Raw genomic sequence first — 11,818 nt, forward strand, 5'->3', positions numbered from 1 at the left:
TTCATTGTCTTTATCCCACTGGATCATGTTGGGCCATGGAAATGTATGTGAACCTTTGATCACTATTACTTTGTTAAATTTGGTGAATGGGTTTCATCAAAGCGACCAAAGTCTCAAGCTGAAAATCAACTGGAACCGCCACATTATTCCTGCCCAAGAAGACTCGCCTTCCTTGGTTGCAAACCAGAAGAAAAAACAGAAACCCGTGTAGCTCTGTTAACCTTTCCACATAACTACTCACAAAACGATTGTTCAAAGAAAATTTTACTCAGCTGCCGAGTAATCATCCTCCTTGCAGTTTCTTGGCTATGTTGTTCAGGAAATAACAAGATAGAGATGAGGGAAAACACCGTCAAAATGAGGGAGAAAGGGTGAACTTGGAATGTGGGAATACCAGAGTCCTCGAACGTATAATGTATGTATTATCATCAGGTCAAATTGCATGTTATGGAATCTCCCAATTGCAGGCATCAAGGAGTCCGCATTATCCAGATGGTAGCAAGAACATTTTTAACGGCATATCCTCTGAAAACTGCTTAGTAAATTGGATGTAGAATTTTTGTGCTACAGCAGTACAGAGATATATTCAATGTTGCTCAAAGAGTGGGGGAGAAAGAGCAGGAAAGATACAAGTTTGAAGCAAAATTCATGGCATCACTGCCTATAACTGAAGTTGCCACTAGAGAGAGATGAAACAAAATTTATGTTCTTCAGTCTACAACTAAAATTTTTGCCAGTAGTAACAGCGAGTCTTACTAGTTCTTCAACTCTAAAAATTGCCCTAACTAACACTCTCACATTTCTAAGTACTACTTTATTGCACATCATTGAACAAATATGAACCACCCATTTTTTTCTTCCGTGTAATTATTACCAAACTCTACCCATCTGACTTATTTTCCGATACAAGGTATGCCGGGTTGCTAGCCGTGCATGAATTCCCCATATGCACTTAAGGGGATGAATTAACTCAAAATTACCTCGAAGTAGAAGCTACTTTCCTCTACTTGAGGTTTTGGTTTAATGGCATGATGTTCACATCTGTCCTTGCCATTTGTCATTGAGTTTGCCAAGCCAGGTTCTGCGAAAAGCAGCAGCAGCAGCTGGTTCAATCTTGGCAGCTTGTGGTGCCTCTAACTGGAAGAATTTTGGGCACGCAATCTGTTTCAAAAATCTGGTATCCCACTTGATCTTGAAGAATACTCAGTTACCAACTTTAGAAACATGGATGATTTATCCTCAAGGAGACGTGCTGGAGTATCAAACTCTGCAACTCGACCTACAAATTGATTGCCAAGTCATTGGAAAAAGGTTGAGACTTTCAATACTTGAACACCAATAATAATACTGAAACATCTCAAACTTAAGATGAAATATTAAAGATATTGTTTTACGTACCGTCACTTAGTACCAAAACAAGATCACTGTCAATTACAGTTGGAATACGATGTGCAATTGTGCAAACTGTGCAGTTTTTGAACTCTGTTCGGATGATCTTCTGTATGAGATTGTCAGTGGCAGTATCAACTGACGCCGTTGCTTCATCTAGCACAAGTATTCTTGCCTGTTTAAGCAAAGCCCGGCCCAGGGAAACAAGTTGCCGCTGCCCCACACTCCAGTTATCTCCATTTTCTAAAACTGCACAGTTTACATAAAGAAAAAAGGATCTATCAATCACATGCAACTTTAGGGGCTTTTGCCTCTTCTTTCTCTCTGCATTTTTCCTTTTCTTGTTTCAGTTCAAATGATACAGTAATAATGTCCAAGAGAAAAAGCACAAACCTGGTGTACCAAGCTTTTGGTCTTTCTCACGAACAATATCTCCAAGCTGAGACTTATCAAGTGCCTGTGACAAATCAAAATTCAGTACTTAATTGGGTGCACATCATTCAACATGATCATATTTCAAGATTCAAGGATCATTTTGTCATGGTAGTTGTGTTTACTTGGAAGAAAATGATACCAAAAGCTTGAAAAAGAATGTAAATCAAGTAACTAAGTGGCAGTTGTTTAGCATGGACCATAAAAACTTTTGGGAGGTGTCAGGAAGTGAATGTGAGCAAATGAGAACAGATAAATTAGTATAATTTATTTGTAACAATGTACCCTACGAACTAATAATCTCATTGAAAATAACTTCAGAATCTTCAAACAAAAACTAGAAACTTGGTAGTTATTCAAAATTTCTAGACTTTTAATTACTTTAAAGACAAGGAACATCATGAATGTGTTATAACAGGGGATTCATGCCCATAATTAAATACCAGGTTTTCTGTCAAATTCATAAACTAAGTATAACTCTCTGCTAAGTATACTTGTAAAGTGAGGGCGAGAGAGAGAGCTCGTATGCAAGGGAAATTTATACCTCCCAAATTTGATGATCTGAATGTTCTTCAAGAGGATCAAGATTGGCTCTAATAGTTCCTTCAAATAATGTAGGATCCTGGGGTATGATACTAAGACGGCTACGAAGGTCATGGAGGCCAATTGTAGAAATGTCAATGTTGTCTATAATGATTCTCCCACCAGCCGGCTCAATCAATCGAAATAATGCTTGGATCAAAGTAGATTTACCACTTCCAGTGCGCCCAACAATTCCAATCTTCTTGCCACCAGGAAATGCACAGGTTACCCCATGAAGCACCACAGGAAGATTTTCCCCATAACGAACCTTCAAAAGAGGGAATAGAAAAGGGAAAGTAAAAGTCAGCATGTGGTGCTTGTAATATTCTAACAAAGAATATTTTATCTTTTTTCTCCAACATCACTGAAAAATAAAACTATGAATTATCTATTAATTACAACCAGCCTTCTACAATATCTTTCTTTCATTCTTCTTTTTGTGGCATGCGAAAAATAAAAAAAAAAAAAAAACCAGAAAACACAATCTAAATTTCCCAATTCAGTCGACTAAGTCAAGCAAGGGGAGAAAAAGATATTAAGTTTTTAGCCAGAGGAATTATTGAAATGCCACTAGATTCTCCCTTCTCACACCATAAAGCATTCATATCCTGCACACCTTCCTCATAAAGTTGCTACTACTGGGTGGTGTTTGGTATGGGGTGATCACCCCAAAATCCATGATGATCTGCACTCAGTAATTAGATCACCGTGTTTTGTAGGAACTTGGTTATCTTGCATGGCAGTGAGCTTAGACCACCAAGAGTGATTAAATCACTACTAATTCTTATACAGAAAGGTGGAAAACTTTTTTCACCAAGCTGGAGTGATCTGTAACAATGATTTTGGACAATTTTACCCTTTAAAATGTGCAAAAAAGACTTGCTTCCTCCCAAAATAAAAATAAATTTTTACAGGGTAAGGCTTTACTCTTGCAAATATTCTTTGTTGCCAACTGAAGGGATATTACATATTTCTTACCACTTTTTTTTCTTTGGTTATGTATGTAACCTTTGTTTTGCTAGCAAATTCACTATTATTTTGATAAATTAAGTTTGTTTTTCCATTCAAAGGTTTCATCTAATTTAAAAGGTTAAACGCTAGTTTATCAAAGATAAATATTTTATATATTTGTTTATTGATTTCATAAATCATTAAAGAAATAAAACAATAATATTTCACCAAATTCTTATGTTAATAGAATATTACAATTATTAATATATTAACCTTTAAAACATGATTATTTTGGTAATTTATACAAAACAATGTTTGATTTTTATGGGATACCCAATATTGCGATCTCTAATCCCTAGTGATTAATGATCACTGAGTAAAACCATACCAAACATGGTGATCATGTAATTAGATCAGCATAGGGGTCTTGAAAAGGATACCGAAGGCTACCTAAAAGACCTAATATATAAAAAGAATGGCATATGAGTCTTCTATGTTGCCAGGAAAAGAAGTTACTGCATGATGCGGTGAAAAACAGCTGAATACCTTCAAGTCGACCAATTCAATTGTTCCATTTTCGGGCCATGAGGATGGAGGGCGGGAGTTCTCAATAACAGCAGGAGCTTCACTTGGAATTTGGCTGTACTGATATATCCTCTCTATGGAAATAATTTTATTCTCAAGCTTGCAAAAGCTAAGTATCCACCGCGACAGCCGTGCGTTTAAGTTAAGGCCATACGTCACAGCAAGGCCTGCCATACCTGTTTAGAAGAAACAATGATGATTAGCATCAGCATATTATCACGATTAACAGCTCCAATTTTTCACTTTTATCTTATATCTAACATAGTCGTAATACTAATGAAACTGTGTTGTCCTTCTTCGACTAAAAAATAGAAACTGTGTCCAAACTTGGCAGCACCAGTCTAGCTCTCCTCCTCATGGAGGATCACAGCTCAATTCAATAAAACCTTAATCCTTACCAGCCAAGATCAACCACAACAACACAATAGACACCATTTAAAGGAAAAAGAAAAAGTAATGTGTGATAATGTAACTAAAGTACCCAAGAATTCTAAGGGTTCTTAGTCTAGTCAAACAACACGGTGCAATGTCTACTAAAGGATTGTTTCTCAGTACCACTACCCCTCAACCCTTTTTAGGGTGAAAAAAGAACCAAGGGAAGAGCCATGAGTTTAGGATCGTGTCTGCAGAACTAGATTTCAAGAAGGTAAATAAAGAAATTTATAAACTCAAACACACTGACCATTGACTTGCCTTAGCAATTGAGAAATCAAATTTACTTTAAATTGTGCAGTACACAGCACTCCTGATCACTCAAAATTTCTTACAAAAACAAGTAGATTAAGTAATAATGCAAAAGATTACTTACTTGGATCAATACTTCCATGTGGAAAACTCACAAGCAAAATCATGCAAAATGCAAATACAAAGGTTGAAAGTAACTCCATACGCAGGCAGAGCCATTCAATGGCTGCAAGACTGCAAAAGAATGGGCGAGCAAAACAATCAAGAAGATAAATGTTTCTCTTCATGAACCTTTTCTCTTGCCCAAAACCTCTTATCGTGGATGCTCCAGCAATGGACTCACCAAAAAGATGAATAATTGGAGACTTCTGGATGCTAACTATGCGGACCAGTTCCCTCGATGAAGCCATGTAGTATTTCTGCAACCAGCAAAAGTAAGCAATGCATCAGAAGAAACGTGTTTCCCAAGAAACTACATTACAGAACTCTGAAATGATAAAGTGCATGCTAAGTACACCAACAACAGTTCAAATGGTTAAGGGTAGTTGAATGAAAGAAAAAATGTGAATTTCGAGACTGGCAACTTCAACTCCAAATACAAGAATCTAACAATAAATAAACAACCTCGTCAAGCAATGTGAAAGTTGCAAGGAAAATCCAAGAAGATAGGAAAATTAAAATCTTAAAAAGGTTGAAAGATAAGCTCATATCCTTTCAACCTTACCATCAAGGTTTTTAGAGCATGTCAACAGACATTAAAGTAATCCAATAAAGAGTAGTATGAGGCATATTTTGGGGCAAAATTTACCATGATGTAAATACTACTTCTCATTGTTGCATTCACCAGAATCTAGTGGAAGCGCTTTATGACCACATTATTTACAAGTTAAGAACCAATGGTAACTCTAAGACCAGAATTTAAAGCAATTTTAAATAATCAATCACCCATAGACAATTGAACTGATGAAATAATGGAATTGGTCTATACTCCTTAGAAATGCGTGTTTAGAAATAGAAGCAGATGTTTAATATGTCATTCCTCTCTAATCACAATTCAAACAGATACCAAAAGAATAGGAAAAGAAGAAAGGCGCACAATTCACTGCTGAGAAGAAAAGAACAGATATAAATAATAGTTAATAGCTAGTGATTGAAGCAACCTCACCACAGAAAAAATAAAGGCCACGCCATCACACATCAAATAATCATAGTCTAATTTTTTTTAACATTTATATAAGCCATTCTAATGCTACAAAATCATATCATTTATCACATGCTGTCCATGTTGTTCACCTGGATGCACACTATGTTTCAATAAGCAATACTATTTTTAATCCTAAAAGAAGGTGACGAGCCTCCTGGTTTGTTCCCAGCTAAATCAGAAAACAGAATAAACTTAAAGAAGTAAGCTATTACTAATGTGCTTCCACTTCCCTCAGTCTATGAGAGTCAATGGAACCCAACAACAGATACTTGAGGCAAAATAGAAGTACCTACCTGCATCCACAAGCAAGCAACAGCCATTGGGACAACAAGAAGCAGTACTTGCCAAGTAACTTTTGTCATTACACCAACAATCCCAAGAAGCTGTATTGTTGTTGACGCAAACCCACCAAGTCTAAAAGGAATATCAAGATCCACAACACTTTGATCAATAGAGACCTGTGAGTTTACAAAAGACCATCATCATATAATCCGAATTAAGGAAAATGGAGTTCAAACAAAGATGGAAAAAGATCTAGCAACTTTAAATATAAGCTGTCACATGAAAATATATATTAAAAAAAAACTTACACGATTTAAGATCCTCCCAGCTGGAGTTGAATCAAAAAATGACATTGGGGCTCGAAACACACTTCTAAGCATCTTGAGAAACAATTTTTGTGCAGCTGCCAGACCGAATGTGGCTACCAGAACGGCTCTGACAAATATAAACCAAGAGCTCCCAAAAGCAAGGGCCATATAAACAACAAGGAGCACCATAGGACCAACTTTAGCTTGGTCTCCTTCAGTCTGGGGGTTCGCCCATGCCATCCACCAATTACTAGCTATTTGAAGGAACTGAAATAATGTTTGTGCAAGAACAATAAGCGGTATCAAAATGCCTTTATATGCTGCCACCATATATGACAAATACACCTTCATGCTGACTCTTCCTTTTACCCTTTCCTCTTCTTGAACAAGCTGCTTTTTCCTGCGCTTTGCTTTCTTTTTCTCTTTAATTGCTTTCTGTTCTGAAGCTGACGCACCATCCTGCACTTCCTTTGCTAAACTGTCAATATTATTTCCAGCTGAATCACATTTTTTATTTAATATGGTTGGCCCATCAAGAGGCAAATTTTCATCGGAGTCTTCTGACGAGTGACTTGGAATATCCATTGCTTCAATTGCTTCATGGTGAGCTGACACCAGAGCATTGAAATCAGTGCCTGCTTGTAAAAGTTCATCATATTTTCCAGCCTGTATGATGCGGCCATCCCGTAGAACCTGCAGACATGATTTCTGACATTTGAGAACAAAACATACAGAACACTCTATTCAAAATCACTCTCATCATATCACCACCTTTGGCCAAAAAGAAAAAAAGGAGGAAGATAGATATACTAGAACTCTTATATTGAATCCCAGAAAATGATGACACCACGTTACTTATATTGCATAATTACTCCAAAAAAAAAAATATTATTATATGAACAACAGCTGTATTCAAAACAAACAGCTTTCTGTCCAAACGACACTTCATAATAATCTAATTCATTACTTACATCATTTTCAACCTTCCAATACTGGACATAAAATCTAATTCATTACTTACATTATTTTCAACCTTCCAATACTGGACATAAAATCAGATAAAGAGAGGGGTATTACATAGGGAGGGGAAGGGGAGCACATGGCCTTGAACAAGGATTCATCCAGAAAAATTATAGATCTTTTCTTAATAAAAAGGAAAAACAATACATGTGCAAATCCATGAATTCAACCAATACGTATGCCCTTCTGGCCAGAAAAGAACCAATACATATGCTACTAATGTTTAGCTTTACCTCAAAGAAAACCTTCCAGAGATAGATTACACAGAATGCCATAAGGAAACTAAATACATATGACAAAACAAGTGTATGCTGTCCACTTTCTCAATTACTTGGTTTATTTAATATAAAGTTTTATCATTTAAGAGAAGGGGCATAACAGTCACTGAAATATCCAATTTGAATTTCGTAGTTCAAGATATTTTAGGCATAAAACCCAGTTCCTAACAATAAAAATTAACACCTCACCAAAAACACTATCTAAAATGTTCTGCTAAAAAATTTGTCCTCAGATCATAGTAGAAGCTAAAGCATATGATGTGATAGGGCATGAACTTTAGTATGTGCCATGCATTTATCCCATGAGAAAGAGTGCACTTCAGCATGCATCATGGCATGCTGGACTCCTAGCAGAAATAATTTGAAAATATTCCATACCAGTATCAAATCAGCAGTAGGTAGAAATTCAACTTGATGGGTCACAAAAATAACAGTCTTACTCGCCAGTGCTGTCATTATGTATTCCTGCAGTTCCAAATAAATTGTTCAGCCCAATTTTATTGATACGAACAGAAATGTGTGCAGTAAACTGACGGAGCCAAACCTTGAACAGTTCTGAGCTAGTGTGTGCATCAACAGCACTGAAGGGGTCATCAAGTAAATAAATGTCGGCATCTTGATAAAGTGCCCTTGCAAGCTGCACACGTTGTTTCTGACCACCACTCAGATTTATACCCCTATCTCCAATTATGGTTTGATCTCCATGCGAAAAGAGTTCAAAATCCTTCTTCAGGGAACAAGCATGGATGACATTCTTGTATTTTGCTTTATCCATTGGACTGCCAAAAAGAATGTTCTCTTCAATATTTCCAGACTGAATCCAAGCCGACTGAGAAACATAGGCAGCAGTACCACACACTCGAACCTGTTCAAACATCAAAGTAAAAGAACAGCTCTAAAACCCTTTCCATTAATGGGGGAAAAGTTGTAAAATTAAGAATATAATTGGAGGTAGAAATTAGGATAAAAGTTCTATGAACCGGACTTACTTCACCAGAGATTTTAGGAATCTCCCCAAGGATGGAAGAGAGAAAGCTTGATTTCCCAGAGCCAACCATGCCACAAACTGCAACACGCATCCCCCTTTCTACTTTCATTTGTATTCCAGATAAGGTGGGCCTTGAAGAAGAGGGGTCCCAGCAAAACTCACCGTCCTTAATCTCTATGGCCACCTTTGACATGCCTCGGGGCAGAACAATGGTGGCATCTTCCGGCAGCTCTTCCTCTTGCAGGAATCCAGAAATTCGATCAAGAGAAACCTTTGTCTGCGCCATCATAGACACCAGATCAGGAAAATTCCTGAGTGGCTCTTGGAGGATTCTGAAAGTGGCCAGTGCAGAAAGAACACCACCTGCTGTGAGTTGACCTCCCAACAATATGGATGTTGCAAATGTAACAGCCGCAACAAATATGGGGGAGCTCCAGAAAATGAATGTAATAAAGGCCTGCGAATAGAGAGCTTTACGGAGCCACTTGAATTCTACACCCCGCATCTCCTCCAGTTTCACTCGGTACCTATCCTCCCAAGCTTGTAACTTTAGAATCCTCATGTTCCTCAGACACTCAGAAGTCTTCCTCATTCTATCATCCTTGGCAGCCATTAACTTGTCTTGATAATCTTCTTGGACCTTTGCCAAAGGAACAGTAATAACTATGGATATAATGGTAGAAACCAATGTGGCAATGGAAGCAATTCCAACATTTTTATATAATATTGCAAGAGCAAGAATTATTTGCAAAGGAAGCATCCAAATATCATGGAGATACCAAGAATAGTCTCCCACTCTTTGAACATCAACAGCCATGTAATTTACAATTTCTCCACTGGTGTGACTTTGTTTAGCCAAGCTCGAGAGCTTCAGCCCCTTTTGATACACCATTGCTGTTAGAGCTGATCTCACATGCATACCCAAAATGTCAACCCCGAGATACCACTGCCGGGTTGTCAATGTCTCTACAAGCTTGGATGCAAAAAAAATTCCAGCAAGAACATAACCCTCATGAGGGAAAGTCTCCTTCCCTCCCAAATAATCAACAAAGTAACTAATCATGTATGGGCCCACATAGGAAACAAGAGTGTTCAACAAGGCAAATACAGCATTGCAAGCTGCTTCCTTCCAGAATGACTTCAAAATTGCCCAAGCCAAAGAAGGCTGCTTCAATAGGTTTTCAGCTTTCAATTTTTCCCAATTTGAATTCAAAAACTTATAATTAGTCTTGGCTCGATCTTTTGGCGCAAGAAGGGGAATGTCCTTAAGCTCAAGGGGTCTCTTCGCACCAACTGAAAGAAGTGGATTTAGCCAAGAGAGTGTGGCCAAGGTAAAGAGCCCAGCATCACTATAAGGAGTAACCTTAAGACACCCAGCCTCTTCTTCAAGAAGCAATGGCTCCTGAAGGTCAGAGTTTCTACAAACTTCTATACCAGTCACACCTCTAATTGCAACAAAGCAAAGAAATGCAAGGGCCGGGGTTACAGCAAAATTGGCCACAACATGAGAAGACAAGTGCTTTGATCCATGTACTAAGAATGATTTCCCATCAACGTACAAGCTACACAAGCAAATCACAAAAGAAACAAACCACCATACCCTCAACAACAACGGGAATTTCTCAGATACCTTAAATTTACAATGGAAAGCTGAAAAGCTCAATACAAACCAAGCTAAACCTTGAGCAGCAGGCAAGGCAAGAACAGACCAATCCACAACCTTCCTATCAACAGCCTCTCTTATCAAACCAAACCCATCAAATCCTAGCACCACAACTTGCACAAACAGCACATAGAAGCAACAAATTACAGACAATTTAAACCCAGTACCGACTACAACATCCTGAACTTCTCCATCAACACTAACACTTCTCCTAATTTGGCTTGAATTCGTAACGGAATCGTCCTTAAGAAATCGAATTCGACCAACACAGACAAATATTTGCCTTGCAGATACTATGAAAAGAAACACCAGGAAAAGTGTCAAATTGATGCAGATTGAGGATATTTCCAAAATAGGCAAACCTTGAATTGCTCTCAGAAGGGAGAAATGTGGTGGTTGTCCAGCAGACGATGATGAAGAAGAAGCTGTTATGCTATTGAGCAAAAGAGTGAAGCCCATTATTGAAATAGGTGAGTTTGTTTGTTAAGGAGAGACCTTAGAAACAAGTTGAGTCGGTGGCTTTGTTGATGTTGTTGATCAATTAAGTAAGAAGAGAGATCAAATCGTGTGAAGAAGGGCATCTCACCATCTGAAGCAATGAAAGCGGCAAAACAACAACAACAAAAAAAAGGGTTAATCGGAGATAGAATCTGCAGACACATTGCACATGAAAACAAATAGATTTTTATCAACACGGGAAACGAAGACAGAAAGCAGAAAAAAGACGATTCTTTTTATTTATATCCACTCTCTCTCTCTTCCTTATCTCTCTACATATCATCCAGAGAGAACAGAAGGAGACAAATGGAGGACACTAAAAATCAAACGAAATAACCCATATCAGAAACAAAAATACAAAACAGAAAATTTAATAAAACTGACCTGGGTTTTTGTCCTGTGATCAGACAGATGATGGTGGCTGGCTCTCTTCAAAGCTCTCCTCTTTCCCACTACAAAGCTCCAAACCTTTTTCTGATATGTATATAGAGCGAGAGAGACAGAAAGCACCACTCGTACACTGGCATTCCCAATCCCAAATGAATGATCTGTTGGTTTAGATGCTGAGTAGGATACAGCCTATAAGCCTAATAACATGTAGAATCTTGAGAAAGAAAAGAAGAAAATAAAAAAGCTATCTAATTTGAATATATATGAAGAGAAAGAGAGAGAAACGGAAGAAAAAATACTGTAGTTGTCTCTCTGTTCCTCTTTCCCCTTTTCTCCTCTCTTTGTTAGTCGCATAGAGAGGTTAAATGGAAAAGTTTTTGTTTTAACCTTTGCAAAGTTTAGTCCTTTTGTTGTACCTGTGCTTTTAGCTCTAGCCGTGTGGGAGTCTGGGTCTCTCTTCAGGAGGAGGAATATATACGTGTGTGTGTGAGAGAGAAGAGAATATTACATAGCATTTTCAAAATAGAATATTACATAGTAAACATTATTTACATGTTGGAAAGG

At 37.7% G+C, this 11,818-nt stretch overlaps 1 protein-coding gene across 2 annotated transcripts; it reads right to left on the reverse strand.

The window, feature by feature from the left end:
* Positions 1-633: 633 nt before the first annotated feature.
* Positions 634-11,818, reverse strand: ABCC5 (multidrug resistance-associated protein 5). Of its 2 annotated transcripts, XM_021425404.1 has the most exons (13): positions 11,671-11,818; positions 11,249-11,451; positions 8,705-10,955; positions 8,260-8,580; positions 8,094-8,180; positions 6,418-7,110; positions 6,121-6,285; positions 4,748-5,042; positions 3,901-4,115; positions 2,366-2,671; positions 1,783-1,846; positions 1,399-1,638; positions 634-1,279 (listed from the first exon to the last, which is right to left on the reverse strand). In XM_021425404.1, exons 3-13 carry the CDS (start codon positions 10,823-10,825, stop codon positions 1,167-1,169), a joined length of 4,620 nt encoding a protein of 1,539 aa, XP_021281079.1. In that variant the 5' UTR covers positions 10,826-10,955; positions 11,249-11,451; positions 11,671-11,818; the 3' UTR covers positions 634-1,166. The 2 variants fall into 2 exon arrangements, with proteins under 2 accessions (XP_021281079.1, XP_021281078.1); XM_021425403.2 differs by lacking the exon at positions 11,671-11,818 and having other exon boundaries at positions 11,249-11,607.

This window comes from Theobroma umbraticum, unplaced genomic scaffold (genome assembly GCF_002168275.2).
Source record: "Theobroma umbraticum cultivar Fairchild unplaced genomic scaffold, ASM216827v3 scaffold_4.1, whole genome shotgun sequence".
Classification (NCBI taxonomy): Eukaryota; Viridiplantae; Streptophyta; class Magnoliopsida; order Malvales; family Malvaceae; genus Theobroma; species Theobroma umbraticum.

Excerpts from the sequence above, each read along its gene's own strand:
- ABCC5 (XM_021425404.1), bottom strand. The coding sequence starts at position 10,825 with ATGGGCTTCACTCTTTTGCTCAATAGCATAACAGCTTCTTCTTCATCA. Across the intron at positions 1,847-2,365 it reads CAGATCATCAAATTTGGGAG|GCACTTGATAAGTCTCAGCT; the intron begins GTATAAATTTCC and ends GATTTGTCACAG. Across the intron at positions 1,280-1,398 it reads TGTTTTGGTACTAAGTGACG|GTCGAGTTGCAGAGTTTGAT; the intron begins GTACGTAAAACA and ends ATCAATTTGTAG.